The sequence below is a fragment of the Carcharodon carcharias genome, chromosome 9 (assembly GCF_017639515.1).
Source record: "Carcharodon carcharias isolate sCarCar2 chromosome 9, sCarCar2.pri, whole genome shotgun sequence".
NCBI lineage: Eukaryota > Metazoa > Chordata > Chondrichthyes > Lamniformes > Lamnidae > Carcharodon > Carcharodon carcharias.
The window spans coordinates 65,119,810-65,145,588 of NC_054475.1; the positions used below are offsets into that span (position 1 = coordinate 65,119,810).

The 25,779-nt window shown below is 40.9% G+C and overlaps 1 protein-coding gene across 6 annotated transcripts in view; it reads left to right on the forward strand.

Annotated features, from left to right (window-relative positions):
* Positions 1 to 21,965, forward strand: part of LOC121282111 (ligand-dependent nuclear receptor-interacting factor 1-like) — a 239,035-nt gene extending 217,070 nt beyond the window's left edge. For 5 of the 6 annotated variants that reach the window (XM_041195588.1, XM_041195590.1, XM_041195589.1 and 2 more), the window contains 4 exons: positions 6,976 to 8,548; positions 11,051 to 11,362; positions 12,671 to 13,192; positions 21,100 to 21,965. In XM_041195588.1, the coding sequence (XP_041051522.1) occupies positions 6,976 to 8,548; positions 11,051 to 11,362; positions 12,671 to 13,192; positions 21,100 to 21,528 (2,836 nt within the window). In that variant the 3' untranslated portion in view covers positions 21,529 to 21,965. Of the gene's footprint in view, positions 1 to 3,416; positions 3,542 to 6,975; positions 8,549 to 11,050; positions 11,363 to 12,670; positions 13,193 to 21,099 lie in introns of those variants that run through there. The other variant, XM_041195593.1, reaches the window with a different exon arrangement.
* Positions 21,966 to 25,779: the final 3,814 nt, after the last annotated feature.

The window sequence follows — 25,779 nt, forward strand, 5'->3', positions numbered from 1 at the left end:
CACAGGTCATGGAATCACTGACTATAATGATGAGTCCTATTGAGATAGGAAATGTAAGTGGCCAGTTGGCTGTCAGCATGGTCCTATAAACAGCAATTTGTTGATGACCAGACAAACTGTACTTGTGGTATTGGGTGAGGGATAAATATTGGTCAGGACAGTGGGCAGAACTCCCTTGTCCACTAAAGCAATGATTGAAATTGAAGGATGTTTGATACAATTCTGAATGTGATGCTTGTTACACAGGAAGGCAGAAGAATCCAATTTTTACAGTTTGTGTTGGAAAGAATGGGTCAGAGGAATCTTGTATTATATGCTCTAGATTAAGATGAGAAGAATGCTGTTGATTACAAGAATTGAGGAGTTCCATTGATGTAAAAGTTCTTGAGTTCAAAGATAGAAGAACCATTGCAGTACATTGGCTGTAGAGTTGAAGATCCCTATTAGTTCACAGGCTGTAGAATTAGGGAACTCTCCTAAAGATTTGGCAATGATCTTGTCATAAATTTATTGTGGAATTGTCGAACTGTGTTGGAACATTGTCCATTGGAGTTGCTGCATTTAATATAGATTTGAGACACTTTATTGATGCATTAATTGTAGAGTTGAGGAAATGTACAGTACATTGTAGACTTGAGGAATCCCACATTGCATTGGACGTGGAATGAGAAATCCTGTGGTGATTGGTTATCTGGAAGAATTCTGCTCTGGTGTTTCTCTGTGCGGTTAGAGAATCCAAAAAGTTTAAAGGCTGTAGAATTGAGGATCCATATTTTATCATCAGATTGGAACTGAAGAGGCTGTTTGAGCTACAGCATGTGGAAACTCTGAATTTTCCCATGGAGTTCAAAAATACTATTGGTGTTTGGGAATTGGAGTTGAGACCTCCCATTAGTTGGCTGCACTATTTTATGCACAGGTTGTGGAGAAATCCTCGAAGGTCCTTATGCTCATCTTCAGGGTGAATTTATTTTATGTATTTCGTAATGCACAGGATGAACTCAAATTAATGAATGTATGGTGTATTTTTGCTATTGGCTTCAGTATCAGTCACTTTCATAGATTACATAGGAGTTGTGGACAATGAGAGGCAACAATAACCTGTACTCGACGCTTAAAAGTGAACCAAAAGTTGATAGGCTTGTTCTACCTTTTATGCCAATATCAGAACCTTTTTTTTAGCCCTTACCACTACCATTAACACTCCTTTTGTCCTGTGTCCATGATATCTTTGTCAATCTCTCCTTAGCCTCCACCTATCGCTGGCCTTCTATCCAGCTTCACCTCCTCCACCTCCCCAAAACAATATAAATTTCATTACATTTCCACTTCAGTTCTGAAGAAGTTATTCAGACTCAAAACATTACCTGTTACCTCCACAAATTCTGACAGACCTGACTTTTTCCAGCATTTTCTGTTTTTATTTCAGATGTCCAGCATCCGCAGTATTTTGCTTTTATCTTTTAGCTGTCACTGTTTTAGTTCAGGAAGGGCGTGGGGGGGGGAGGGGGACGGGACGACGCGTTTCTGGGTGGGAGCGGCGAGGCCCGACTGCGCGCCGAAAGGGAGGAGTTGGGGCGGGGCTCCGTGCCCGTGAAGGGTGGTGGGCGGGGCTGCGTGTCTGTGGGGCCTGCTCTGAGCGGGGCTGCGTGCCCGTGGAGTCTGTTCTGGGCGGGGCTTTGTGCCGGTGGGATCGGCGCTGGGCGGGTCTGCTCTGGGCGGGGCTGCGTGTCCGTGGGGTCTGCGCGCCGTTTGGGGGCGGGGCTGCATGTCCATGGCGGGGGGGGGGGGGGGGGGGGGGGTCTGCGCTGGGCGGGGCTGCGGAGGCGGGGTGGACTTTGTTGTGCCAATGAGAGGCTGCCCTGTATAGTAACTAAGATGGCGGTTTGAGCCGCGAGGAGCGTTATGATTTAAAATCCGCCCAGTTTCACTCGTGGGAAGGAGGGTTGGCCCACCGGCTATTTCTTCACCGTGGCCGGCCCTGTCTCCCAAGCTCCGCGCTTTGGATGCTGCTTTTGTTTAATGGCGGAGTGGGTTCCGTGGTGGTTCCGGGCAGGTCGGCAGCAAAGCCGCAGATTACAGCTCCCCCCCACCACCCCCTCCGGCTCTCAAAGACCAGAGGTTTCATCCAGCAATCTTAGTGCTGTGCCTGTATCTGAGTCCATTTAGGGAAGGGAGGGGGGCTGACAGTGGGCCAGGCTATCTGCGAATGGGTGAGCTGGCAATGGGTTATTGCTTGGCTTGTCACCCTCGAGGGCTGCATACCAGGCCCGAGTTAGCGGAGTCAAACATGTACCAACACCATTAGCCCTCATCCAACACTCCATTTGGCCCATGGTTGACCAAGTTGCTCAACGGCTCAGTTGGTAGCACTCTTAGTCCTAAAAGTAACACGGTTTCGCGTTTGAGGTCTCCAGGGCTTGAACACGAAAAATCTGTGTTGACACCTCCGAGCAGTACTGTGGGCGGTGCCAGCTTTCCAGATGAACCCTATTCAGGTGGATGTAAATGATCTGCTGGCACTATTTAGAAGAACAGAGGATTTATTTTCAGTGCCCTGGCCCATGTTTACTCTTCAACATAACAAAAAATATTTAAAAATATAATTAATAGGATGCGGGTGTCACTGGCTAGGCTAGCATTTATTGCCCATCCCTAATTGCACTTGAGAACTGAGTGGCTTGCTAGGCCATTTCAGAGGGCATTTAAGAGTCACATTGCCTTAGTTCTGGAGTCACATGTAGGCCAGACCAGGTAAGGATGGCAGATTTCCTTTCCTAAAGGGCATTAGTGAACCGGATGGGTTTTTATGACAATAGTTTCCTGGTCATTATTACACTTGTAATTCCAGCTTTTTTTAATTGAATTCAGATCTGCCAGGGTGGAATTTGAGCCTGGGTCTGCAGAGCATTATTCTAGGTCTCTGGATTACTAGCCTAGAGACAATACCATTACGTCACCGCCTTCCCCAGATTATATGGTTATTATCCCATTCCTCATTACAGTACTTTGCTGAGTGCAATTTGGCTACCGTCCTTCCTACGTTACAATAGTAACTACACTTTAAAAAGTAACTCTGGCTGTAAAGCACTTTGAGATGTTCTGTGGTTGTGAAAAGTGCTATATAATACAAGTCAATTTTTAAAAATGTGCCTGTGTTCTAATAAGGTTGTGGTGTTGTCCATGTGGCACACACTTTCTCTATTCTTTAAAAGATATCTCCCCGTGACTGACTTTAGTAGTGTTTGCATCTAGTAAAACTTGAGACTACCCCTTACTGCAACAACTTCCAAATTGGTTATTTTTTTAAAATATTTTGCTGGGACATCATTTGGCCTGCATAATCCTTTGTTATTTGGGTTCAGCTGGTGTTTGAAGTGCCCCTCTACATTTGTGATGACTGAATGTCTTGAGTGCCTCTTGCTGAAATGAAGCTCAATGCGTGAGCGTGTTTCATCTGCTGTTTCTGCATCTGTGCCAGATAGGATTGAGTGCCGCTCTAAGATGCCATTGTTCAACAAATACACAGGATTAAGCTCAGGTAAATTAGGTAGATTGTGATGTTGATAGTCATCCAACAGGTGAAAAGCTAGGAACAGTGAAGTCCAAAACAATTTGGAGGTCGATGTACACAGATCACTAAAATGTAGTTGCCAGATACAAAAAATAATCAAAAAGGCTAATGGAATGTAATCTTTTTAAATAGAGGGCTAGATTATGAAGGGGTAATTTTGCTGCCATTATACAAAGCCCTGGTTAGACCACACCTGGAGTACTGTAGCACAGTACCCATCTTAGAAAGTATATCTTGGCCTTGGAAGGAGAACAGTGCCAGAATGTTACCTGGGTTCCAAGATTTAGATTATAAAGAGAGTATTACATCAACTAGGCTTGTATTCCCTGAAATATAGAAGGTTAAGAGGTGATTTAACTGAGAGTTTTAAGATTTTGAAAGTAACTTTTATGGTAGATAGAGGGAATTAATTTCCACTAGTGTCTAAGACATGGGACCATAACCTTAAATTCTGAGTTAAGAAACAGATTAGATGTCGAATGGCAGAACACACTTAAGGGGATGAATGGCTTACTCCTGTTCCCAAGTAACTGTCACAAGCCTGCTACATTGACATTCAAAAGAACTGGATGATTTTGTGGTAAATGTCAATCTAGATCAATAGTGCCCCTGCTATGGTAGAGTGCCAGACTAATACCACTGTGAATGGCAGCATGCATTGCTTCAAATTGATGGATCTGTAAACCATTCGATTTGTAAGGAGGGAGAACACCATTATTGTCAGCTAGCACTAACTAGTATTAGCCTGTTGAGTCTGATATTAAACTACGTTAGCCTCTGTAGTTCCTAAGGTGATGCTCAATCTTGTTACCTATTTAGTTTATGAGGTAAAACTATTCTAGGCTGTTATAAGAATGTAGAAAATAGGAAAAGGATAGGCCTATTGGTCCCTCAAGCCATTCAATAACATTGAAGCTGATCATGTACCTCAGCCACATCTTCCGGTACCATCCCCATATCCCTGAATATCCAGACATCAATTAATTTCGACAAAGATTGGCCCAGTGGTTAATAGTGAGGTTGAGTGTCTTGGGTTACAGGAAGATATAGACGGGATGGTCAAAGGGGCAGATAAGTGGCAGATGGAATTTAACCCTGAAAAGTGTGAGGTGATACACTTTGGAAGAAGTAATTTGACAAGGAAGTATTCAATGAATGGCATGGCACTAGGAAGTTCTGAGGAACAAAGGGACCTTGGCGTGTGTGTCCATAGATCTCTGAAGGCAGAGGGGCATGTTAGTGGGGTGGTGAAAATGGCATATGGGACACTTGCCATTATCAATCGAGGCATAGATTACAAAACTAGGGAGTCATGTTGGAGTTGTATAGAACCTTGGTGAGGCCACAGCTAGAGTACTGTGTGCAGTTGTGGTTGCCACATTATAGGAAGGATGTGTTTGCACTGGAGGGGGTGCAGAGGAGATTCACCAGGATGTTGCCTGGGATGAAACATTTAAGTTATGAAGGGAGGTTGGATAGACTTAGGTTGTTTTTGTTGGAGCAGAGAAGACTGTGGGGCGACCTGTACAAGATTATGAGGGGCGTGGATAGGGAGTAGCTGTTCCTCTTAGTTGAAGGGTCAATTATAAGGAGACATAAGTTCAAGGTGAGGGGCAGGAGGTTTAGGGGGGATGTGAGGAAAAACCTTTTTCCCAGCGGGTGGTGATGGTCTGGAATGCGCTGCCTGGGAGGGTGGTGGAGGCGGGTTGCCTCACGTCCCTTAAACAGCACCTGGATGAGCACTTGGCACGTCATAACATTCAAGTTTATGAGCCAAGTGCTGGTAAATGGGGTTAGGTAGGTAGGTCAGGTGTTTCTCATGTGTTGTTGTAGACTCGATGGGCTGAAGGGCTTCTTCTGCACTGTGTGATTCTGTGATTAAGTATATTCAATGACTCAGCATCAACAGCTCTCTGGAGTAGAGAATCTCAAAGGTCCAGATTTTATAGTGACCCCTTCTTCTGAAACTGTGACCCCCTAGGTCTAGACTATCTAGTCAGGGGAAACATCCTCCCAGCATCTACCCTGTCAAGACTCTTAAATGTGTGTTTCAATGAGATCACTGCTTATCTAAACTCTAAGAAGTATTGGTATATCTGCTCAATTTGTCCATATAGTACAATCCACTCCCCACTTCTCATGCCATCCCATCCCAGGAATCAGCCTGGTGAATATTCATTGCATTCTCTCCAAGTTAAGCATATCCTTTCTTGGCTAAAAGGCCAACCAAAACTGTACACTGTCCTTCAGGTACAGTGGTCACTGTTATGGTAAGACTTCTTTACTCTTGTACTCCAGTCTCTATGGGCAAGATATATATTATTTACCCCTCTCTAAATCCTTCTGCAGCACTTTGCATCATCCTCACAGCTTAGTTACACACCTCCCTTTGCTTCATCATCAAACTTGGATACAAACACTTGGTCCCCCCATCTAGGCCATTAATATTGTTTGTAAATGGCAGAGGTCCAAGCACTGATCCTTGAGACACCCCATTAGTTAAAATCTGGCAAGCCAAAGTTGACCCATTTTTGAGCCCTAATTTTGTGTAATAACCTCTTGTGTGGCACCTTATCTTTGCCTTATCTGTGGCTTTTTGAAAATCCAAATACACTACATCCACTTGTTCTCACTTATCCTCCTGCTAGTTTCATCTTCAAAAACCTCTAACAGATTTGTCAAACATGTTTTCCTTTTCATAAATGTGTTGAATCTCCCAATCATATTTATGATTTTCCAAGTTTCCCATTGTCACATTCCTAACAATAGATTTTAGCCTTTTCTCTACTAATGTCAGGCTACCTGGCCTATAGTTCTCTGTTTCCTCTCTTTCTTTCCTGAATGGTAGGGTTGCATTTGCTACCTTTCAGTTCAGAATCTTGTTCTTGGTTGTGGCTTTAATTTAATCATGCAGTCTCCTATTTCAGCTTATCCTTTCCTGGGACCTCAAATTGTGAATTCATTGTTTCATCAATCTTGCTCCTTCAGGTTATGAAAGTTCAAACTTGGCCACCTAATGAATTCTGATTTCCACTGTTTTCAACCTGTGTGCACAGTCGGGATGTTCGGTTTAGTTACTTGGTAGTGGGGGGAGGGGTGGTGGGGGGGAGGGGGGATGACAGGCAGTAGGGAAACTATACGTGGAATTTGTAATGGTTATGGCAAAAACTTTTAAAAGTATTGTCCAGGTAAGGTATGGGAAATGATGCAATAGTTGCACCTATGAGTTTTTTTTTGCAGAAACGCCATCATTTTGTCACAGCTCAGTTAAGATAGAATCATCTACTTGTGTGAACAGACTTGTTTTTATTGACACAATAAATTGGCAGAATATGCTGTAACTTGGTTACTGATACTGTGATCTGCCTATATCATTTAAAACTTTTTAATGTCTCTCCTAGCAATTCAGGATGCATGTATCGGATTGTGCAGACTACGAGTCTGGATGGGAAGAACATCCTGAAACTAATTCCACTTTCCAACATCCCTGGACACTACATCCCAGCTGTTCCTCTTCCTGTTTCTGTTCCCGTTTCCACCGGTAGTACCCCTTCCAAAGTAAATGTGTCAACCGTGTTCCAGGTTGCAACGCCACCTAAAACAACAGCTTGCAGTGCTCCAACAGCATGCTTTCCTATGTTGCAGCACACCAACACAGGAAGCTTTCTAATAACATCACTTGAAGGATCAGCCAGCCAAAATGTGACAACCCCAGTCAATCCTTCACAGGAAAACATACTTACAGCACCAGCAGTTGCATCTTTGCAATGTCCTAGACTAGCAGCGGTTACTTTGCCTGGTCTACATGTGCAGAAGCCCCAAGCAACTCCCAGTTTAACTATGGAACAAAAGTCTTATAATTTAAAAACAGTTGCTTTGCATGATCCAACTGTACAAAATACCCAAGCATCATCTATTTTGCCTATTACAGACCAAAATGCTTATAATCTAAGAACAGTTACTTTGCCTGGTGTGCCAGTGCAGAAGGTCCAAGCATCTCCAACTGATCAAATGGCTTATAACCTAACAACAATCACTTTACCTGGCCCAGCTGTACAGAATACCCAAGCATCTTCCACTTTGGCTATGGACCAGAACACATACATGCTTTTAAAGTCTCCAGTGTTGCCTGCTGGCCATCATCTTCAGATCCCTGCAAATGCAGAAGTCAAATCTGTTCCAGCATCTTCACTTCCCCTTGCTATCCAGCAGAAGATTTTGTCTACTGCAGCATCGAATCTTGCTAACACGACTGAATCCAAAAAGTCATCTCCGACTGTCATTTATGTTTGCCCCGTGAACACCGTGAAGACAGTGCAGAAGCGCCTCCCAAATATTCGCCCCAAGAGCATTTTGAACCTGTCCACAACCCTCATCACTGCTGATACCCCTTTTCCAAGCACAACTGCACCTGCTACTTTTGCTTATGATGGAGTAATTTCTAATGAGCAACTCCTATCCAAGGATAGTCCAATGAAATGGGTCGTGCAGAAGAATCCACAATCTTTAGCGCACTGTCTTATTCCAGTTAAATCTTCCAATAACTTGGCCTCGAAGATCTTAAAGAGCTTGGCTGATCAGCAGCACACTGAGAGCCTGGTACCATCACCGTCGACTGCACCTACACAAACAGGGGCCGACTTATTTTCTCCATTCAAGGAAAATGCTCTAGTTATGTACAATGGTAAAGTCTACTTAGTTGTGCAAAAAAATGGTGGATTGCCTGCTCCATGCCCCAAGAGCGTTCCAGCTTCCATGAATCATGCAGAGAAAGAGAATGCCTTGTCTGCTATTTTATCGCAGGCTGATTTACTGACCAAAATCAAAGAGGAACCAGAGGACCCTGATCCTGAACTTGTTGAACAGGAGAACCATTATTTAAACCAGCCCACCGATTACTGTAGAACGGCAGTCAATGCCCAAAGTGTCCATGACCAGCACAGGGCTCAAGATATACCAGGCACTCTGCATGAGGTAAGTCTTTTCGTAGTTTTTAAGTTTAGTTGAATAGAATGAAGAAACATTTGTACTCTGTGCTGCACTTCACACTGAGAAATAATTCTTTATAGATTGTCTGTCTGCTGATTGTTGCAGTACTCAACTGCACAGAAGTATTTTACTTTGAACTCTAGTGAGACTTTTCCTGTGTTTTGTGGAGATGAGGTTTTTAAAATATTAGATTTGTATGTCCCAGATGTTGTTCATCACTTTTCAACATTACACAGAAACATGGTCTCTTACTTACTCAGTACAAATATCTGGCATGGCATGGCCCTGATTAAGTCGATGCAATTTCCTAATCAGTTAATGGTGGAGGTGATAAATACTCAAAAGCTCAGCTAGGGGCAAACTTGCTAACCACTGTACTATCTGCTTGATGATTAGTTAAACCTATGCTCCGGTGGAGCAGTAAACTGGTTTTGAGAAAGAAATTACTTTTATAGCTGGAGCCTTCTCCTTACTATGGGACTGGCTCAGGCTGAAGGGAGTTGATCTATGTGTGTGAGTAGCAGTTATGATTTTTCTCCACTTTTGTATTAGATACCTATAGATTCAGATAACCAAACATTTAATTAGCAGTTCCTTTTGTGTTGGCTCTTGTTGAGTCACATTGCACCAGGCAGCATATTACCTTTTGGTATTTTGCTTAGTGGTATGTACAAAGACTGTTCAAAGATCCTAGGAATGCGGAGCCTGCTGCTTTCCTACCCAAGGGCTAGTGGATAGCGATGAGACGTGGGACTACTGCTGATGTCTCCTCCTACTTTGGACTGCCGAGGCAAACTGGAGAGCCTCTACTGCCATCCTAACCTAAATATCTTGACTTTGAGGAACTGCATTCACATTGGTATTCTATGTTTCAGTTAACTTTAAGCATATAAATTATTTTTTTACAAAAATATATTGGCATTTCGGACCCTGCTAAATTTGTGTGTATATTGTGTATGTAATATTTACAAGTGAAAACTTTCATGCTTCTATTATAGATACACATTTAGTAACCCACAATGCATTCCACAGAACATTCTATAAAACATATCTTTGCACTTCTTCCATTAGAAGATTAGAAATATGTTGAGTGTTATATCAGGCTTGCATTATTGAACTGTCCATACATCACTTGAACCTGATGCTTTATTGGAATGCACTTTCAGTCATTTTGTTCTATTGTTTTTATCCAACTGAGATTGTCCTATTCTACAGCATCAACTCAATACTTCAGTGTGCAAGAGCTGTGCTATTTCTCAGTTACCTGTACTGACATACGCCACATACCATTTGTTACTGGATTCATGGGGCATTTGAGTGATTTTAATGTGAGGCTATTTGGCTTTCACTATGCCATGATCACACTGCTTCAGAAAAATGGTAAGTAGGTTTAAAGGGAAGGAAGTCAAGGAGGAGTATTTTTTGTTTCAAGTGCTATGTAAAGTGTGTCTGCTGTTTTAAATGTAGTTTTTAGTATATGTGAGCCACAACACAACATTGCCAAATTAGCAATGTTAAAGAGACTCTGGTTGGAGTGGAAAAGGAAAGTTTGTCTCATTGATGCACCTTTTGTATGATGTGGGCCAAGGTGTGTTGATAAACAGAGCTTTACTCTGTCTAACTACGCTGTACCTAATTTGAAAGTGCTTGATGTTGACACGAGTGCCTTGAAGTGGAAAGTGTTCTGTTCCATAGCGCTAACACCCAACACCCTGAAAGAGCATAAAATTAATGCTCTGCTCTTTTTGTTTTCCATGGAAACCTGTCAGTCAGATTTCTGCTTCATGAAAGCCTACCATCAGGGATCCATCCTTGATGTCCTGGAGGAAGTTCAACTAATTACAATGAGCCCACAACTATGGGCCAGCCTGTCCAATGTGACTCACGAAAGTTATGCTTGAGTTGCCTATAACAGCATGGAGTGGCCCATCAATGATTGTAACCCAATGGACAGATTCATATCAGACACTTCAAAGATTTTTTTTAAGTGTTTGAATTTTTAAAAAAGAATATTGTTTTTATAAAAAGTTTAAATCTGAGCAAGAATGGCACCTTGGACTCCCCTCCTACCTTTTCAATTTGCCCATAGTATGTAGAATAGTATAGTATGTTACTGCTTTATGAGATGTGTGAGAGATGACCTGAGTTTCACTCTGCATGGTTTACATTGTTGTCTCTTGATCTTTAGCTATCTTATTTACTTGTATGTTTCCTGAGCATGTATGCAGGGGGCCTCATTTGCACTAAGTGGGTGTAAATTGTAGGCCGTTTACAGTTGTGAATCAAAAGCATCAGATATTGGTAGGATGATAATTGTGTTTTAATGTGGTTGCCTCTTGTATTAAAATATATCTTGCTTGAAGGCAGTTCAGTTTGTGAGCACTGCAATCCAAGTTTCTTCAGCTTTATTCGCCAAAAAATGTTTGCATTTGTTTAATGGTTAAAAACTTTCTTCTTCTTGTTTTCCCTGTTCCCACCTCCTGGCAGCATTCAAAGTCGATTTGTGGTACTGCTAGAGAGAAAACCGATGAGCAGTTACTGAAGAAGGCAGGAATTCACACCAATCTCCGAATCTGCCTGACTAGAATATCCCAAAAACAGCTGGAACAGTGGGAAAAGAACAATTCCTCCGCAAGCTCTGAACCACTAGAGTTATCTTCTCATCTGTCCAAGAAAATGGACGACTTAAAGACTGAAGCAGTTAGTAAAGAGACACAAGTGAATTTGACGCTTCCAGTTGTTAAACGAGAGGAACCTATAGATACAGAATATTATGCATACCATACAAAGGATATAGAGGTATATCTTGATTTCAGTATCACTAATTTATTTTAAAAAGCTAGCTGAAAATTGTGAAGTGTGTGTGAGGTTTTGAGTAGAGAACTGAGTCTACAGCAAACACTTGGGAACCAGTTCTCGGTAACTATTTGAGTACACAGTCTTAAACTGTAGTAACTACCAAACATGTCAGTTTATGAACTGTATCCTATATTTTTAATATAATTCGGTGCATTTCTTCTCACTTTCCTTCGCCTTAAGATGTTGATTTTAGTATTTCTTTCAGGACCGACATTTTCAGTCCTGTTGTCAAATAACCATCCTTCATATTTGACCTCAAACTGGGAATTTACTAACCTAATTGACTGTGGAAAGCATCAGAGCAGAACCCAATCTTGTTCCTGATTAATGTCTAAGCTTATTCCAACAGGAGTCACTGGATCGCTTTCAGGAACATAAATCCTGCCTCAAATATTTCCTCCTTTTCCTCCTCTCAGTCTAGAAGAACTGAAGCCAATTGTAGCACCCATACTGGTGCCCAGGTTGGTCTCAAACCATACACATTCTGGTCTATGTGGCTTAGCGTTAAGCCAAATAGTACCTTTTATCCATTGGGGGAGCTCTAAAGCTCCATAATATAATATTTTTTAGTTTCAGATAATGCCTAAGGTTTGATATTGGAATCATTAGAAAGAAAGAGCTTGACTTTATACAAAGCATTTCACAACTTCAGTACTTGAAATTCAATTAAGTACTTTTGAAGTGCATTCGCTGTTTTAATGTAGGGATACACGGCAGCCAATTTGCAATTAGTGAAGTTCCACAAATAGTTGACCATCTGTGTACAGTTTAATATTGGGCAGGACATAAGGTCTAAACTCCCCTGCACTTCCTGTAGTGTCATACTAACATTTACATCCACTTGTGATAGCATCCTACATGGAAAGCAGCACATCCGACATTGCAACACTTTCTCGACCACACAAAACTGCTGGCCTAGATTATATGTTCAAGTCTCTGGAATGGGACTTGAACACACAACCTTCTGACTATGCTATCAACTGACCTAATGCTGATACCAGCAGAATATGATATCTTAAAATTCCTTCTTTCACAGGTTAAAAGTAAATTTGTCTGCATTTGAATGTAAAATTTAAGGCATGTTCATTAAACATGTAAATCAATGCTTTAAAGAAAGTTCTGTGATTTTATATGACTATTACAAAATCATCCTGAAATTGAATGAGCGGAGTCCTTTGCATTCCAGACAATTTTTAATGCATGTATGCTAATTTTGTTTTTATTTTTAAATTGTGTTTCCTATTTTAGATTAAGCTTGAGCCCAAATCACCAGTGAAAAGAAAAGCAGAAAGCATCCAGTGCTGGGTGGCAGATAAGAAACAATGTCTAAAACGGTTCATTCCAAACTGGGAATCTGAGCATGCCTACAGCTGCCTTCCTGTATACAATGCAGAAGCACCTTCCCACAATACAGAAGCAACCTCCCAGGTCGACTCTCATTGCGGACAGGAGGTGTTCACCAGCTCTCCTCAGGCTAGCTCAGTGCTGGAGGAGAGCACAATAATGGAATCCTCCCCCACGATGACTTTCAGTGCTGGGCCAGATAATGTACCCAACCCCTCAGCTGTCTCCACAGACCCTGTTCCTGTGCCCAGCACCTCGACTCATTCAATGGAATGCTCCCCTACGACTGAGATCAGTGCAGCAAGCAGTTACTCTCCTCTCACTTCTTCAAGTATTGATGAAACTACACGAGATGAGAAGATCAAGCGGCTGAAGGCGATTCTGAAGGAGAAGGAGGCCGCGCTGGAGGCAATACGAAAGAAAATGGTTTTGACACCTTTATAAAGTTCTTGATCAAAATTAAGATCTTGTGTCTTTGCTGTGCTATTTATCTGAAGACCTGGATGATCACCAATTCTGTGTGATCTCAGTCTCTCTTGATAAGTTTAAGATGACGAATATTCAAAGTGTTTGTCTTTGAAATGTTTCTTTTGCTGCATTGTTGAGCAGCCATTTTTGAATATTAATATTTGTCATTTTAAGTTGTAGCAAATTTGATTTATAACTAGGCTGGTGGTTGCATTATATTGTACGTTGTAAGGGAAAATGATATGGTAGTATAACCTCCTATTTAATTGTATGCAATATACATTTGACCTAATGCATTTTCTTCTTGTGTGTATTGCTCATTCGGAGAGATAGCACAGACATGACAGGCTGAATGGCTGTCTCCTGTGATGTGCACTGTAACAATTCTGTGATTCTGTGTTTCAGGATTCACAGTTGAACCTACTGTGCTGGTGCTGAGTCCTAAACAACTATGTCCCATCCCATAGATCCTAAAGTGCGGAAGAAATCTATCTAGTTTGTTTCATTCATTCAGGGAATGTGAAGGTCACTGGCAAGGCCAGCATTTATTGTCCATGTGGGAAGGTGGTGATGAGCTGCTTCCTTTAACTGTTGCTGTCTGGGTGGTGGAAATAGTTGCACAGTCCTGTTGGGGAGCAATCCCAGGCATGGGAACTTGCCGCAATACATTTTTATATGGTACACACAGTAGCCACAAAGTGCCAGTGGTGGTGGGAGTGAATGTTTGAAGATGGCGGATGGGGTGCCAATCAAGCGGGCTGCTTTGCTCTATTTGTTGCCAAGCTTCTTGCATGTTGTTAGAGCTCCACTTATCTAGGAAATTGGAGGGTATTCGATCACACTCCTGAGTTGGGTCTTGCAGATGATGGAAAGACTTTGGGGATTCAGTAGATGAATAGCTGGAATATCCAGCTTCTGACATGCTGCCACTATATTTATACAGCTAGTCCAGTTTGGCTTCTGGTGGATGGTGAACTCAAGATGTTAATGGTGGGGAATTCAATGATGGTAATACCATTGAATGTAAAGGGAAGGTGGTTAGATTTTCTCCTGTTGGAGATAAGTCATTTGCTGGCACTTGCGTGGTGCAAATGATACTTGCCACTAATCAAGCCAAGCCTGAGTGTTATCCATGTTTTGCTGCATGAGGACACAGACTGCTCCATTTTCTGAGGAATTGCTAGTGGAATTGAACACTGTGCAATCATCAGCAGACATCTCCACTTCAGACCTTATTGATGAAGCAGCTGAAGATGATTTGGCTGAAGAGGCTGCCCTGAGGAACCCCAGCAACAATGTACTGGGGCTGAGATGGTTGGCCTCCCACAACCATCTTCCTTCGTGCTACATATGGCTCCAGGCAGTGGAGAGTTTTCCTCCTGATTCCCATTGACTTCAATTTTGCTAGGGCTCCTTGTTACCATATTGCAGTGTCAATTTTTTTCTATTTGTCACTTTAATAGATTTTATTAAGATTTATTCCCTAGAAAGTTGGAACTTTTGGGGATTTCTGGATCTTTTTTCTTTGAGTGCGCCTTAAGTTGTTTCTGATTTTTGAGAATTTCTATATGTTAGCCTCTCTTAACTTAAGCTCAGAGACTGTTATGCTATTGAATGGCCCTATTTATGAATATGTTCTTGTTGTGGGATTAACTGATTTTTTAGGGAGGTGTATGCTACCAATTACATGTATTGCCACTTGGTTGGCACTAAGCTCAGTTATTTATTTCTTTAGTTCACTTGTATTTTTTTAAATCTTAGAAACTTTCAAAATGTTGATGGGGATTTAGGACTATGTAAAGTGCTCATCTGTTTTACCCTGGCAACTCAAGGTTGGCAACTTTGATATCTGTCTTTCAAATGTGAGATCTTGATTTCTTCAGTTTGTCTGGAGTTGTTTGATCATCCTGCTGCACCATAAATAGACCTATTGGAATATCATCCTTCAAGAAAAGTAGGCCAGAAGCCAACAGGATAGTGGGGGCCTTTTGACATTGATGTTAAGAACCTGGGATCCATATGTAGAAGTGGCTGAGTGTTTGCACTGGAGGCTGGTGTATGTTAAGCCACTGTGGTACTGGTTAGTGTCCCTCCTTCGGCCTTGCACTGGCTACACTAAGGGACAGGGTTTGTGTAGGTCACTGTGTACAGGGCTGCAGATACACTGCTTTATTTATTTGAGCCTGACCATTCGATGTGTCAAAGCTCCAATTGAATATTTCACATCAGACTTATTGGCCCTATAGATCCAAAATAACTACCATATTGTTAAATTGCTAATTGTATTCTGGCATGCTTGCCAATAACTCTTGCTTTTTGACAAGCAATTATGTAGTAAATACCCTTTCTACAGAAATAATTCAGATTCTCATTGAGATTTAGACCTTGTGACTTTAGAAAAAATGCACTTAGTAAACTTTATTTTTCAACCATTGCATACTTGTGTGCAGAACTAACCTTTGTTTCAACTAGGCAGGTCAATGGTCTCTAGAAGATATGTTGAATCATGCTGAGTTCCTACTTAAGTTCCAAAATTTCAATCTTTGGTGGAAATTGTTATTTCAGTTTGATCTCTTGCATTGGAATAGAACATATATTTACTATGTGAGTGTCTAAGAGCCTCACCTATTGACAGGGCACCACTTTAAATAAAACATATGGACAGCCCTAGCCACGTAGTGCAAAATCTATCAACTTGTATTTAGGAAACATTTGGGTAATGTCAATGGTCATTTGAATTGGTTTGTCTACAACTTGGTGAGATACTCGAAAGAGTTACAACTTGGTGAGATTGCTACTTGGAATATTCTTTATACTTTAGCACGTGAAAAATTAGACAAGAATTGTCAGAAATGATAAAACAGCTGTAAGAAAGGAAATGAGCTTCTTAGAATAAAACCCCCCACTATTTAAAGCAATGCTTTTCTAATTATTAATTATGTTAAGTACTTTGTGAATATAACCAAAGGTAAGTGTTTGCTGGTCAGCAAATGATTGGCCATGAACTAACTAATTTACAAAGTCCTAGCCTGAACCATTCTGCCATCCATGTTATGACTAAAGCTCCTTTTTAACATGCTCTGATAATTTATTGCTGAGGAAATGACTCATTTGGTGGAACAGAGAGTTTATTTTCTAAAGCCTTGCAGTTTTAGCTGTCTTTAAACAAACTGGCAGAACTTTGTGTGTACACCAATACTGATAGGACTAATAACTAATGACCTAGTTCCAATTGACCAATAGATTCAATATAAAGCATATCCCTGCATCAGTTGCAAAGAAAGATCAAGCCATATTTCATAAAACTTGTGATGGATATGAACAGCAAGCTTGGGCTGAACAAAATGAAGGTGAAGGTGTGCTAGCAAGAGCCCCCCCGCCCAGTCTTAGACCTGATATAATATGATATAATACCTATGGAAGAGATCACTTTAGAGGATAGGTTCTTGGCAATAATGGGTTTTAAAGATTCAAAGGAGGTTCCAAAAGTATTGACACAGTTCAACAGCATCTAAGATAAGGTCAGCTGTAGGAAATCGCCATTCAACTAACAAAATTATCTCAACATGCGTTAGCTCATTATTGCTCCAAGTACATCCCCTTAAAGGATGAATAAGATATATTTAGATCTGAGATTGCTGATAAAGGTCTCTAATATAACATCCAGTGAAATGAATTGCACCTGGTTGCAAAATTGCAAGTTGGAACATGTTCAAGTGCCTCCTAAGTGTCCATTTGGTTTGAGGCAGAAGTGTAAAAGTAATGCTTGGCCTTCTTACATTGAAGACCCCCTCTTAAGATTCCTATACACCTGGAACAAAAGGAGGCTGGACTCAGAGATGGCATCGGAGGAAACTTGATGTCTTTGCAGCAATTTGATTAAATGCTGTCATGGAAAATTGTGCCCTATGTAAGAAAGTACAGAAAGCAAGCAGCATTCAAAACCTAGCACCAAAGAGAACATTCATCAGTCATAAGGCATTCACATTGCAGGCAACAAAATCCTAACTGTCTAATTTTCCACCTGGGTGGCTAGAAATTGATGCTAAGTATGCTCAGAAGAGACCTTGATTTTCTGGTCAGGGGCTATCTGAAGCTTGGGTTGCATTTCTACAACTGCAGGCAAATATTTAAATAAAAGTACCTTCCATTGACATCTTTTCAACCCACCATGTATGAAGTAATAGTGACAATTGATTAGAACCATAACATGCTTGATGCAGATTAATAGAGCTTTAAAATAATTATCCAAAACTAGTTCTGGACAGCGACTGCATCTCAGGAAGTTGATTAAATTACCTACTTAGTTCATGATGGATGTGGATATGCCTAACAGGAGTTCGATGAACAACTTTGGATGTTGGTAACATATGCTAGCAGTTATGGAATAGTTAAGAGCTGGGCACCTGAAGGAGGCATGTGGAACTATAGTGAATAGCTATGTCTGAATTATATAAGTGTAAGACTGAATATTCAATTCGTTAGACCAGATTCTAAAGATAACTGCATTATTCATCCTTGGAGCATAAATAGAACTCTGGGTGACATTGGATCTGAGTGGGAAGAGGGTATGTGAGGAACATTACTGAATCTAAATGTTCATACTTCTATGCATATGATATATCTGAATGCCTGCTGGGAAGGCATTATAAGCTTTTTTCCTTTCCAGTCCAGTCCAACACTCAAAATGTAGACTTTGCTGACCATTAGAGCAAACAATCCAACAGGCAGATTTCCATTTGTTATCAAATATGGTTCGCAAAATTCCCACTGTAGTCTTAAATGCTGCATAGTAGCATATGTGGGTTTTCTGTGAAGTATTTTTCTAGTATAACTGAGTAAAGATAGTACAGATGGGAGTGTGAGAATATTAGGTGCATGAGATAGCAAGCATTCATGTCAGCACAATAGTGCTCAAGGCACTTCATAGCCTGAAATGAGATGTTGCCTTGTTAACCATTGTGACAAAATGTTATTGCTATATCCCCATTGGGAGATAATTTTCCTTTTAATCTGTTGGCTTTTTACACAGCCTACTGATTTTTGCTAAGTTTAGTCAAATCCATGTTTCATTATTGGCTCAGTCCAATTTTGAATATGGAGTAGTATCAGGCTTGTAGCTGACTAAAAAATATCCACAATACTGACCATTATAGAAGGAATTTAGGTGCACATGCTTCAATTTTATGCAAGCATAACTTTAGTAGGTGCCAGCCATGGCTCAGTTGGTGCTACTCTCGCAATGGAGTTGCATCTTTCAGATGAGACATTGAACCAAGGCCCCATCTGTTCTCTAAGGTGGGTGTAAAAGATCCCATAGCACCGTGTTGAAGAAAAGCAGGGAAGTTATTATTGGTGTTTTGGCCAATGTTTATTGATCAAAATTACAAAACAAGTATTTGGTCAATATCACGTTGCTGTTTAGGGGAGCTTGTTGTTTGCAAGTTGGCTGCCCTGCTTTCTACATTACAACAGTGACTACACTTCAAAATTTCTTAATTGGCAGTAAAGTGATTTGGGATATCCTGAGATTGTGAAAGAAGCAATAGAATTTAGAGACTGTTTGTCTTTCTAGATCATCAGCATGATACATCCATTGTCCTGGAATGCATCAACTGCAATTTTGTTTTACCTTCCATCCAGAAATAATCAAATAACAGCCTCTGCAATATGTTTAATTATACCTATTGCAATATGCTTTGATCTGTAATTAAATAAGTTTGAATCAACTAAATATACCTGTTCCATGCACACACATTCATTTGCTAATGATACAACTTGTTGTAAGACCTACATATTGCTGAAATAACTAAGAATACACAATTGACTTGAACTGCATTTCAGAATTCCAATTCTCAAGCTGTTTTTGTACTGGATAGTGGAATTAAAATAAAATTAATCTGTAAGGGTAAATTCAAGCCAGCTCAATTCTTAGAGTTGTTAAAACTACTAGATCCACTTCAAATGTGGCTTTCTTCCATCATTACCTTGCTGAAGTTAAACTAACAATAGTGAAGGAGGGTCAAGAGTTAGGCAATGCTTTAATCTTCCCAATCATATTTTGGCCAAAAGTAGCTCACTTGGCTTCGAGCCTCACTGTTCACAAGAGCACCCAGATAAAGATTGGAACCTGTCTTAACTCATCCATCCAGAAAGACCTGACAATATCCAATTGTTTCTTAGATGATTGTGCTTTCCCTCTCTACCTAACATTCCACTCTTTGAAAAGGAAATTACTGAGTTTAGTCTTAAATTAAGCTTTTCCTATTCAGAAGCTACTGCCTTTCTCCAACTCTTGTGGTTTCAGTTAGTTATGTTCCAGTTGTACCTTTTCTATAATATTTGCTATCTGGTACTCGTCTATAAGGTCATCTTCATGTTTCCTCCTTTTGTGTAACCCCAGCATGAGAAGTATCTTTAAGGTTGATCCCTATTAACTGCCTTCAGGGCTTGAATATACTTAAGTGCTCAGAAATGGACACAATACTCAAGTTGCTGTCCGACTTGTGCTCCATTGCTTTGACTATAATGTTTAGCATTCCACTTGCCTTACTGATTACAGCTATACTGGTTGGACATATTAACTTTGGATTCTATTAAAACTCATAGCTCTCTTTCAACTTAATCCTTAGGTGAGAAAGAAATGAATAGCTATGTTGCAATTAACACTGGCACTGTAGAATTTCATCTGCCATGTACTTGCTTCTCCAAATATGTTGCCTGTTCCATGGCTGCCTCTATGGATTCAATTATAAGACCTCACTTTGGGGTCATCTGTGAACTTCACGTATGAGCTTCGAAATCCCAGTTGCTAATCCGAATTAGAAACAGAAGTTCCAACACTGATTCCTGGGGCTTCCTGCAACCTTGATGTAATTCTGCTGTTCCTAGGCCTATCAGACATTTTTAAGCTACTTCCAAACTGACCTTGAATCCCAGCCCCTTTCGTTAAGAGCTGAACCATCTTGGGGCTCGACATGCTTATTGCTGTTTACTTGGCTATTGCGCAGATGCTCTTCCAGTTTATTTTTTATGACTCACGAGCTATTTATGTAATAAAAACAACCTGCGCTTCTATTCAATAAAATTATGGCTGATCTGGTCTAGCCTCAACTCCATTTTCCTGCCTCTTCTCCATAAACCTTGACTGTTAGAGAGTCTACCTAGCTCAGCCTTGAATAAATGTAATGACCCGGGCTCCACAGCTTTCTGTGGCACAGAATTCCGAAGATTCACCATCCTCATCTCGGTTATAATAATGTATCACTCTAGTCGCTCCGGCTTGTCGGATCCATTCCGGAGCGAATGCTACAACATGTGGGTGCAGCAGCTCACCTGGGTGTGCTCAAACTACTTGGAAAGTCATGGCTTACGAATTTATCTTTGGCCTTTGTCCACGATAAAGGAGCGAGGCGAAAACCACAAAGCTCGTCGGTAGGGGGTGACGGACTCTACCTGATAGCGACAAAGAATCTCTTTGTGGGACCATTCACCTCTTCCACTCGGGCACAGCTGTCTCCGGGGCTTCGGACGAAGTACACATGTCTAGTGTAAATAGAGGGCAACTCTTTTGTTTTACATCTTCGTACAGAGCTGGCAGCAGGCTGGGCTGTGATTAGTGCAATGTTAAGCACAAGGGTGCTACATGAAACTTGCGACTTCTTTCAAATAAGAAAGTCACTTGGTTCATTTACATCCGTTCTCACAGATGAAAATGCATTAATCGTGTTCAATTTTGGAATACACAGATCCTTTAACAAACGCAGACGTCAATCAAACGTGTGATTTCGCATGATATCGGGTCACAATTGTAGAAGCAAACAAATGCAAACGTTATGCTAATTTTCTGATTCTATTCATTTCAGATGAAGGCCAAATCGGCCGAGAAGAGTAAAGCCGAAAATAGCAAATGCCCTTTGACGAGCAAGAAACAACGTTGTAAAAAATGGATCTTGAACAGGGAATCAGAGCACGCGTACAGCTGCCTCCCAGAAGACGAGGCGGGTGGAACGGCCCACAATGGTCCTCGCTGTGGTCAGGAGAGGTCTGTGAGCTCATTGAACAGCAGCTCAGACACAACAGTAACGGAATCCTCCCACAAGATGACTCGTGGCGCCCTGACCCATAGTATAACCTACACTGGGGAACACTTTCCTACGGTTGAAATCCTTCCTCCTGCAGGCGTGGACAAGACCACACGTGATGAGAAAATAAAACGCCTGAAGGAGATTCTGAAAGAAAAGGAGGCCGCGCTGGAGTCAATTCGGAGGAAAAAGGTTTCGGCGCCTTTCTAAAGTTGTCCTGGATCAAAACTAAAAAGGCCGCGTGCTCATCTTGATGCTTCGTTAACTGGTGTCCAACATTTTGTGCGATCTCAGTCTCCCTCGAAGGTTATGATGACATGTATTTGAAGTGTTTATCTTTTAAATGTTATTTTTACTGCACATTTGAGCAGCTATTTTGTTGAATTTTAAAATTTATTATCTCACATTGTAGTGGAGTTAATAGTTTATAATTAGGATGACGATTCTGTTATATTGTGCAATGTAAGGTGGGGGCGGTTTAGCCCGTATTAGTTTGTTTGGTAAATTGTAACGTTTCTGTATAATTTTTAAATATAAACTCAAATCAGAAGATGCAATTTATTCTTCTGTATCTACAGAGAATGGTTCTGAGTTGATGACTTGCGGCTATGTGCACATTTTTCTAAGTATTAAATCCGACCACAGCTCTTTTGCGTTGTTCTAGGACTTATTTTGTAGTTTTACTTCAGTTAGGTGAGTACTTTCATTTACTTAACGCTCCCTCCTTAACTTTACCAACAACATGTACCCTTCCCTGAGAGAACAGTCTCCTGACTTGCTCCCTGGCTTTTGTAGCCACTGTCGAAGGTGCTGTCTTACGAATAAGATGTTAAACCAGGCCTCATCTATGGGCTCCGATGTGTAAAAGATCCCATGGCACCACTTGGAAGAACAGCAGGGGCGTTACCCTTCAGTCAACGTCACAGAAACAGATTATCTGGTCATTATCACATTGCTGTTGTGGGATCTTGCTGTGCGCAAATTGGCTGCTGCGCTCCTGACATTACAACCTTGACTGCACTTCAAAAAGTACTTCATTGGCTGTAAAGAACTTTGAGATATCTCGTGGAAAAGCATGCTATATTTGAAGCTCCTTGTTTTTTATTTGCCAGACCTGCACTATTGAGTTGGATTCTTAGAGTATTTTTTCACTCGCCCTCCACCATATCCGGAAGCCCAGAAACTATATTTATTTTTCTTTTTGCATATTTAGGGAAAGGGTTGTTTTCCTTCTTGGACCACTTGGTTTAAAAAAAAAAATCCTATGGCTGGTTTTAGCCATTAAAACCTCTCTGAATGTGACAATATTTCTGGAGGCTGCATGGACGAGAGAAAGCAAAGACCAGAGTGCGGCGGCTTTCCCCCTGCCCAGAGCTTGGATTTCCCATTAGTATTAGAACCCTTGTTGGGAATCAATACACGAGCACATAATCAAACACCCATTGCAGATATCTCTGGTATGTATCTTCTGTGTAGTTGAACAATTTAGAACTAGCCGTACAGTACCTTTTCTGACATTAATGATACCTCTGACTTCTAATCTCCAAATAGATAACGAAATGGGGAGAACAGACGAACCTTCAGCATTAATGCTGAGGCCGAGACCCAAAGGCCCCAGCCAAGTTTCGGTTATAACCTCCACCACCCTCCTTGGAGGGACAACAGGTAAACTGAAGAGGAAGAGTTAATAAATAGACTTCAGTAACCTCCCGGAAGAGGTCAGCCAAATGTTATCTGTATTCCATGCATTTTGAGAGGTTCTTCATGGGAAAGTTTCCGGTGTCATGAAGGAAATGCACGGATCAGATTACCCTTTTGTTGTGATCCATTTCACATATCGTTCAGGTCGAAGAAGCAGGAGTGGAAATGATATAACAGTTGCAAACTACACATGACGAGCCTCGCATGGAAGAATTAAAAGTAGAGTGGTCTACGAGCTCGGCATCAAACTTATAAATATCTAGTTTCAAAATTTCAAAGATATCATTCTTTAAACATGTTCCTAATTTCGATTTACAATATAATAACATTATAATCATCATCTATTATAATACGAAATTAGAAACATGTTTAAAGAATAATATCTTCGAAATTTTGAAACTAAATATTTGAAAGAATTTTGTGAACAATATGACGGTCATGCTCAAGTTGAACTAAAGGCTGGGCTTTATAAGGACCCCATCCTTTCAACAAAGGTTGTTAAGCTGATTAACCTCCCAAGTGCATTTCTTCGAAAGTTGAATGGAGAATACATTTGAATTCTATGTCCGAATTGGTTCTACCTCATTCTTCGAAGAGAAGTTTCAGTCTGTCAGTAATAGAACAAGTTAGAGCACACTTATCCACCTTATAAATATCTCTCTCAAGTTCCGAGAAGTGGAGAAAACTAAAGGTCAGTGGACAGCATAGCTCCCGTTTATCAATCTGCTCCATCCACTTCAAAGTTCTGAGCAGTTTAATTCACCGCTACTACAGATTACTGCTTTCGACTTTGTCAAAATAACTTCTGCAACGAAGGATTCCTCCTCTAGCTCAGCAAAATGTCATTATTGTATAACAACAAGCAACTTGCATTTTTCAAAATTCGTTCATGGGATGTGGGCGTCATTAGCAAGCTAACAATTTGTTGCCCAGCAGTTACTATCCGCCTTCTTGAGGAGGGGTGGAGGAGGGAGAAAAGCAAGATTGCGCTAATTATTTCCTCCTCATATTTCTGATGTGGGAATCTATTAGCAGCATTTGGCTTTAGTCTTCTGTTCATGCTCATGTTTGCTGATACTGTACTATCATTCTCATTTTTTTTTCATTCTATGTAAACAGTCTTTGAAATTAAAGCAACGACATGTAATTTTTTTGTCATTCTGTTTAAATTGCTGCAGTCCACAGTGCTGTTAGTGAGGGAGTTCCAGGATTTTGACGCTGCGAAGAGGAACTTTTCCAAGTCAGATTGATGAGAGGAACTTGCACAGGGCGGTGTTCCTATGCACCTGCTGCCCAAGGGCGCTTCCCGGGAACATTATTAAATACAATTTGGCACCAGCCATACCTGAAAGGCGACCAAAAGCGTGGTCAAAGAGATACGTTTTAAGGAAAAGAGAAAGATTTGGCGAAGGATTACGAAAGTTTAGTGTCAGATCAGGCATGACGCCAACTCAGAAAATGAAGAATGCGATAGATACTGGGAATGGTTTGGAGTCAGGCGTGAGGATTTTATCGAACATCTCCGTCAGCCTTTTACAACGCCATTGATATCCAACTGATAGCCCCACAGTACTCTGCAAAACTTATCCTCAGTCCTGTTCACCCCATTGAGCTGTTTCATTGGAAAGGAATGGATAGCATTCGTATTGTTGGAACCTCTTAAGATATATGGTCAGCATTTAGAGATATGAATACATCACCGAATGTGAAATGGTTCCGATGTGTGTACGAGTACAAGTGTGGTTTTTACACACTCTACATCGGTAACACTGTTAGACCAAAAAGCTTCAAGTGAGTACTATGAGAGCTTCTATCAAGAGATACTTGTAATGAATATAACTACAAGTCCACTTCAATAAAGATTTTTAATCCTGATAGCCGTTAATCTATCGAAACTCCAACAATGAAGAAAACTTCTTGGTTAAATTCTCTTCTTCAAATTGACTTCTGCTGTAGTATTCGGGAATGTCCCCAAGTTGCAAGTGATACCATACCAGAACAACCACTTCTATACGGGATCATTCTTGTTGAATTATTAATCTGAAATACATGCTCCCAAGGTTGACCTATCCACATGGTCACATTTTATTTGATGTACTAATCTATCCATACACTAAAATAAGTTGCAAGTGGAAGTTAGGATGAGCTCAAAAATTCAGTTCAATACAAAGTAATCCATTCAGGTATTACCAGACTAATGAGACATTTTATAATAAAAGCAAAATACTGCGGATGTTGGAAATCTGAAACAAAAACAAAAATAACTGGAAAAACTCAGCAGGTCTGACAGCATCTGCGGAGAGAAACACAGTTAACGTTTCGAGTCCGTCTGATCTTCAGCAGAACTGAAGTGAAATAGAAATGAGGTGAAATATAAGCTGTTTAAGGGGTGTAGAACAGGTAGAGCTGGATAGAGGGCCAGTGATGGGTGGAGGCAAAGGACAGATTGCCAAAGGCATTTTATTGGGTAAAGCACTACAGAAGGTTGCTTGAATCCCAAGGTGTATTCTCAGGATCTAAGCGATCAAACATGATTTCTCACACAGCTGCGACGCTGGCAGCCCCTGTGCCAGCCAAACCCATTGCCTGTGCTTCAACATTGTTGTGCAAATCAACCGTTCATATCATCAAATACAGAATGAACACCTCAAACCAGCTGATCCCCGCTCAAATCAAAGGAGAGGTCTGGTGGCTCTGATTTATACCAACATGTTAAAGGACCGGAAAAGACTCTTCAAAGGGCAATTAGACATGTAATGT